This window comes from Zosterops lateralis, assembly GCF_965231275.1.
Source record: "Zosterops lateralis genome assembly, chromosome: 3".
Classification (NCBI taxonomy): Eukaryota; Metazoa; Chordata; class Aves; order Passeriformes; family Zosteropidae; genus Zosterops; species Zosterops lateralis.
Window position 1 is genome coordinate 64310449 of NC_139764.1, and position 7227 is coordinate 64317675.

General features: G+C 39.6%; 1 protein-coding gene across 1 annotated transcript in view; it reads left to right on the forward strand.

Annotated features, from left to right (window-relative positions):
* The window catches only part of CEP85L (centrosomal protein 85L), a 126933-nt gene extending 120534 nt beyond the window's left edge, over positions 1–6399 (forward strand). Inside the window, exons 10-13 of the mRNA XM_083856739.1 lie at positions 2–52; positions 3664–3771; positions 4155–4368; positions 5462–6399. Of these exons, the coding sequence (XP_083712865.1) occupies positions 2–52; positions 3664–3771; positions 4155–4368; positions 5462–5625 (537 nt within the window). The 3' untranslated portion in view covers positions 5626–6399. The remainder of the gene's footprint in view (position 1; positions 53–3663; positions 3772–4154; positions 4369–5461) is intronic.
* The last annotated feature ends 828 nt before the right edge of the window (positions 6400–7227 follow it).

A 7227-nucleotide genomic window follows, 5' to 3' on the forward strand; every position in this document is an offset into this window, starting at 1 on the left:
GGTCATAGACAATCAACAAAATCAGATAACTGGACTGATTTTGGACATGCAGGTAAGGAAGAATGTATATTCTGTTTAGTGCATTTTTAGTTTGTAAGAATAACATTGCTAAAGTTGAATTTTATTCTTTTTATCTTTCTGAGTAAGTCAAAGGCAGAGATGCCAAAAACTTAATCTTGTGGATGGATTGTATTCAACCCATGTTCTCTTGCAGGCTCATAGTGTAGTCGTTATGTCTCTGTGGTTTAGCACTTCACTGGTACTCATCAAAAAGTGAAAAACTGTTGCTATGTCGCATCCTTATTCTGGTCTAGTGGATCATCCAAAGTACAAAAGTGATGTTGCTTGGGGGCTTCATTGTTCAGTTTGTTAGAAGAGACAGGTGCCTTTCTAAATCATCCCAATTCACCCTGTTCAACTGGGTTCTGACACTTAGGTACCTTAACTGTCTTGGTGGATCTTGGGCACCCAGCTTGCAGCCACAGATTTTTCTAGACAGCAGAGGTTTGTCAGCTGGAAGTCAGCTGCAGCTCTATAGATCTGATGAACAGAGTGTTGAAAGTTACTCAGTGACCACTGTTTGTTGTGGAGAAAAAGAAACACTATACAGCTTTTAGAGAGAAAGGTTCTACTTGCCGTAGAAAAAGCTGAGCAGTTAAAAAAACCCAAACATCTGTGTTCAGCAAATACTGAAGCCAAACTCTAGTTTCCACATTGCTCTTCTCGTGTGTCATTTGTCTATTAGAAGTTGTCTCCCACTGTTAAGTTGCTTCCTTTCTCTGCCACGGTCAATAGGAGACCTGATTCCTGTCAACAACATGTATTTGTTTGATTAGATTGCAGTGGATGAAATCTATCTGTAAAGAAGCAGTAGGAGAATTTAAGTTGCAACATGAGCTACCTATGTTAACTGAAAAGGAAACTGACTTACTTAGCTTCCCAAGGTTTGAAGAAGACTGATTTTATCAACCTTAGATGTTTGCATGGAGCAGACTGGTATATGCAAAAACTGTGATACAGGCAAATGTTGTTTCAGGTGTTAGATAATTAAAAAGAAGTTCAGCTTGAAATTCATAACCTTTTTGAGGTTCTCTGCCCCTTTTTATAGTTAAGATTATTTACATATATACTCCTCTGCTTATCAGATATACATACAACTTACTAAGGGTATGATCATCAGCCTAAATCTTTCCATCCTAAACTTTCTGGTCTTTTTTTCACCATCACCTTTATCTTGAGACTAGTGATCTTCAGTGTTTTGTGTGCTTAAGCTGACATTAGGGAGCAGGACTGGGAAATGCTGAATAGCTGTGACTGCCTCTGAACAGGGTACTGTTCTGTTCTCCAGGACTTTCTCTTACTTTTCCTCTTGAGGTATTTTATATAAGGACAGAAAAAAAGATGTGAAAATGGTGTCAGCCGTCAAATTACTTGTAGACTATAGCAGATTCTTTGTATCCTTGATCTCCCCAGCCTTCCGTACTTGTGACCTGGGAAGCATTGAAAATTAGTTCACTAGAAATCCGTTATCAGCACAGAGATGCAATTTATCTTCAGCTGAGATGATCTCATTTTATTCCCTGTCTTCTGCCACATTGTGAACTTATGCTTGAGAATGTATTTCAGTTCATTGTTTTTAACTTGCAAGTTGAAAACAAATTCTATTTCAGACAGCAGTTGTATAAAGCAGTATTGGTTTCTATTTGCTCATAATGATAGTGAAATTATTTTGATCTTCCTTTTATGGTTTTACTTCATTGATTTGTTGCTCTGAGTGAGAGGGATTGAAATTTTGGTTGGTCTTGGCAAGATGCTGTGCTGCATATATAGTGAGTGCATCTTTCGAGGGGAAAAATTTTAGATGACAGTGGTGTTACAAAAAAGAAAATCATATTTACATGATTAATTTAGATATCACAAAACTAACAGTTTTGATACAAAAAAAGAGAGCAGAAGTCAGATTGTACAATGCCTATGTTACCCAAAGTACATCTGTCAATCTTGTCAGTCACAATAAACCCCAACTGTGCCAGGCTGGGAATACTGCCACCAAGTTGTAACTTTTGAAAGCATATGGAAAAATTAAGGGTGAAATATGGAGAATTCATAGCACCATGAGAAACGTGGAAATTTTAGCACTATAGGTTCAGCCAAGCTGTTAAATACATGTGCTTTTTCTGAGCTTTGAGATAAAGGTAACAGATAGATCTTAGGTGTATCTTTTAAAAATAAACACTGATTTCTACTTCTGCTATTTCCCATTAAATGGAGCAATTCTTGAACTCAACATGTGCACATTGTTTGGAATATTCTAAAAGTTGTTTTTTGCTTAGTTTGTAGAGTTATGTAAATTTAGTGGCACATGTAGTTTTGAAAATACACTGGGGAAGGTTAATATTTCTCACCCTGTCTTCCTTACCACCTCCCCCCTTCCAGGAGGCTGCACAGTCAAACCTTTTTTGTCTGTTGTTGACATGAACATGAAACATGTAAGTGGTAGTCCTAATGCATCTGTCATAGCTGGGCACTGGATGTCCCTGAACTTGATCTTCATCAAAGAAGATCTGTGATGTTAAAATTGGAAGATATTGGGAAACTGGGAGGGTGTTTTTTGGCACTGCATTGCCCTGTTCACTTCATGCTTCTTAAGTATGACATTTGTATACCACAGATGGAGCTAGAAGGACCTTCAGTCCAACCTAGTAATGGCTATTTTTCTCAGTAGATAATGTTTCTAAAAAACTGAAGGCAATGATTCAGCATCACTGCAGGTTCTGCTCATCTGCAAACACGCAAAGGAAATGCCTGAAGCAGTTTTTTCCTGCCCTCTCCTGGCCCAGGGTGTTTCCTTTGCCTCCTTCCTCCCACTGGTGTGCGTAGCTGTGCTTTCTCAGAGCGCTTATCTTTAGGATACACGTTACTTCAGCACTTCCCTTTGAGGGGCATGCTGAGGGTAAAAAGAGCAGCAGATCAAGTGTATGAAAATGGTTTTAAAAACAAGTAATCATATCTGGGTCCTGTCTGCTCATTCTTACTCCTGACATGAAAATAAAGTGTTGAGGGTTTTTTAGTCCACATTAGGTCTGTAAATGTTAGCACCATCGTTTTCCAGTTTTGCAAAGAATATGACAGAGTACTGACTCCACACTGCTTGTGTGGTGTCAAGCTGAATGTGCAGAGAAATTTTGTCAATGCTGCAACACGTCCTGTAACCAGTCAGGCCTTAAAAAATTTCATTTAGTGTTGGGCTTGCCTTGCTTCTCATTACTCCCTGCCTTCTCATCACTACTGATGGATCTTACAGGTGGCAGGTCACGGAAGAGATCACTCTGTTTGAAAGCACCAGGAGTTTATATAGCCTCTATTCATTGTTAGTGTTCAGATAATATTCCTCTTTCTGATTTTTGCCAGATGACCTGGAAAGACATATCTACAGATTTAAAGGCCAAGTAGTGGAATAAATATGAGTACTTTCAAGAGTAAAGGCACCTGTGCTAATGCTGAATTCATCCTGAAAATTCCATTTTGGCAGTATCTTATGATTTTTCAGTTTGAACTCTGTGATTGAAAACTGGGGGATTGACAACAGGTGATTCCATATTGCATTGGGTTTTTAATTTATTGTTGTTTAAGATCATCAACCTGTGTTTTCATTTCTTTCAGTCTATGCAAGAGAAGCTTTCACAAGAAAAGCTGTTAATTCAGAAGATAACAAATGAGCTTGAGGAGAAAGAAAGACATATAGAGCAGTTAAATAAAACTCTCTCTGAAGTAAGTAAAATAGCACCAATAACCCAACCCCCGACCACACCAGAGCCAGGAAGAACCTGATAGAATAATTAAATAAGATCCTTTGGTAGGGCTTTGTGAGCTTAATTACATACTTAAGTGTCCTGGCTCCCATGCAGATACATAATGCATGCCACCTCTACCTCAAGAAGTGAGAACTAAAGGGTGAAGATGGCTAAGTAATGATAATGCGAAATAGCCATGTAAAAGCTGTCTGTATGCTGTTCTTTGGAGGGGTACAAAAATACTGATTAGATGTTTGGAAATTAATTATTTTTAATTGTACTATTTGTTGCTTGAAACTTTCTGCTACAGTGAATGGTGCAGACTAACTTTCCTCTTTTTTCCATTTGCTCTTCACAAAGAACCAAAGACTGATGGAAGAGAATGCCTGCCTGAAGGAGCAGATGCGGCTGGTGGAGCAGTCCAAGCAGCCAGTATCTGAGAAGATGCCTGTAGCAGACCAGTTGTTCAAGGAAATGTCCCACTGCTTGTTTGACTTGAAAGCACTGTGCAGTATTCTTACCCAGAGAGCTCAGGGCAAGGAGCCTAACCTTTCCTTACTGCTGGGAATCAGATGTAAGTGGTGTTGACTTTCCAGTGTTTAATAAATGTTTTGACAGAAAGGACTAACAGTTTAGCTAATGTGCTTGAACTTGCCAGCTGGACAAGCTTGTGTCCCCTTGCTCTGCAGATGGAGCATTAGTACATGAACTCATGGAGCTCTCTGGAAAAGCTGGGCTCTTAGAGCCTCTGGACCACTGAAGGCATGTGATACACAGGTCCTTGCCAAGTCAGGAGAGCAGATACCTGGTTCTTCATGTGGACCCAGTCATGGATACGTTCATTGCTCTAGAAAAGAAAGGTGTATAACCAGGTGTCTGTCCCTCCTGAGACACACTGCAGTCACTGAGGATTAACAGATGCTAAACACATCTTGTGGTTTTGTTTTAAAGCCCTTGGGGTCAAGTGGTAGGAATATCCATCTACTGTTTGAATATGTACATGTCTGGTTTGGGAGTGGGGGTGTCCAGGTGTTTTAAATAAGCCTTGTGCCTGGTAACTTCATCTCCTGTGCTGTTCATCCAGTCTTCAGCATTTACTAAGCTGTTAAATTTAACCAGGAAATGAAAAGCATGCCCTAAAATCAGTCGGACAAAGTTTTTGTTAGGTCTTTCCTTCTAACAAGTTGGTTTTGTTGACCCAAATGTATCATATTCTGATGTTTTCTAAATGTTAGTTAGAATTCATCAGGTAGACAGGTTGCTGAACTGAACTCTCAGCAAGGTAGAAAGGTAAAGTACAGTGTTTGTGCAGGAAGAGCTGCTACACACCTGCTGGCCCTCTTCTCTGAGTGACTATAGGAACCCCCAAAGTCTCTAGAAAATGGCTGCTCTGTTTTTTTTCCACTACTGTTCTGATTCATCAGACTTCAGGAAGTCTAGATTTTAGTGCAAACAGAAAAGCACGTCTTTCAGAGAAGCACTGATGGGCTCTGAATTGAATTTAAGTTCATGTGATGCCCCATTTTGTAGACTTTTCATCACACTGAAGGGTGACGTGCCTAGATGTAATTAAAGTGACCTGCCTCTTATTTCCAAGGAGGTGATTAGTTGCATTATTCACAAGACACAGCTGCTGGAGCTTTAACCTTGGGTGTTGTTTTTTGTAGCACTGAGCTGTTCATCTGAAGAGAGTGAAAATTACCACAGCACAGAGACCCTTTCGAAGAAGCTCTTGGATGTTTGTCAGCTGCGGAAGGATATTGATGAGTTAAGGACTATAATGTCGGACCGCTACGCTCAGGACATGGGGGACAACTGCATCACTCAATGACAGCACTCCATCCCGTAGCACTTACTAGGTCCTGCTGTGTCACAGGTCTTTGCATTTCCATTAAGGAGCCATATGGGAAGGCTGCAAATAGCTCCGGACACGCATCTCCGAGGGCTGCGCGTAACTGATCTCGGGAGTCCGGTGTGCAGGGGACAGTCATCATGTGAACGGTGGTACAAACTGCAAGAAATCTTTTCTCCAAACTACTGAATGTAGGAACAAGCTGTGAAGAATTGATTCAGTTGGACCCTCTGTTTCCTTCATTTGGGCTCATTTTATTACTTTGCCTAGTTTTTGGAACCAGAGATTCAGAACAGCCGTGCTGCTACAACTCTCAGTCCTTTCCTTCATCAAGGGTTTGTGTGGCATTATCTGACTTCAGATCTTAGGGGAGAGAGTTGAGGAACCTATGCATGTGTATGTCTGGCTGTACATGGTGGAGCCAGAGGGTTCTGCCACTGCACTTCACTCTAAGAATCGCAATTAGAACAATCTTGAAGCACTCAAAAAGTAATTGCTTTCCAAATTGTGAAAAATTAGGATATCAGAAAGATGTTTTTAGTAATGGATGTCTACCTTGTTTGTCCAGTAACAGAAAAACCCCAAGTTTAACTCCTTTATGCAAACAAAATATAGCTGTTTCAGATTGTTTGAAGCACTCTCATGTTGCTGTAAGAAGTTTCAATAGTACAAAGTCTGTGACAAACCAGAGAAGCTGTAAGACATGAAACTGCAGCATACTCCATGGCCATAAGAAAAAAAACCACAAAACAACCAGCAACTGCATTTTAGTGTTTGTACTTATTTCTCCCCTTAGGTCCTTTCCATTTCAAAATGTGGCTGTATTTTGTTCCTGAAGGCCTCTGATAACTAACGTTGTGCACCACCTCAGCCATTTTTATCACAGCTACAAAAAGGCTGTTTGACCCTTGGCAAAATTAGGGCTCAAAACAGAATGTACTTTTAAACAAAGTACTTGGTTATCTGAGGACTGAAAAATTTTCCACATTGTTTGGGAAATCTTGATTTCTCCATTTTTGTAGGAAGCAATTACATAAAATAGTAAGCTCATGTTCTGTAGTTTATTCAACGAGTGTCACTTGGCAGTGCTGTTTAACTACCATGGGACAGTTGACATTTCCAGGAACATCACTGAAAGTTAGCTGCACACTTACGCATGGTGGAAAATAGTATTTGAGGGAAACAAAAACTTGTAAGGAGCAAAGCCACTTTTAAATCACACTGTTAAGAAAAATATGTGCATCACTTACTTGTATGGTATCGCAAGAAGGTTTCAGATGCATTAAGGTGCAAGGCAGTCAACTGATCTGGAGTAGGGATAACAGTGGAAATCTCTTGGAAAGCTTAGCAATTTGAAGCAAGTTGATTCTAGTGTAACATTTTTATGGCAAAAGTGAATATCTTCAGTTTCCTGATTTGGTGATATTTTGCTTTCTGTTCATTGTTTAACGATTACTGTTAATTGTATTTTTATAATTTAGTGGTTTAATTGTTTTTAGCTGTATGGATTTATTTATTTGACAGTTTTCTCTATCCTGAAACTCGACTTGGACTAATTTGTGAAATGTAGTGTTGCTATTT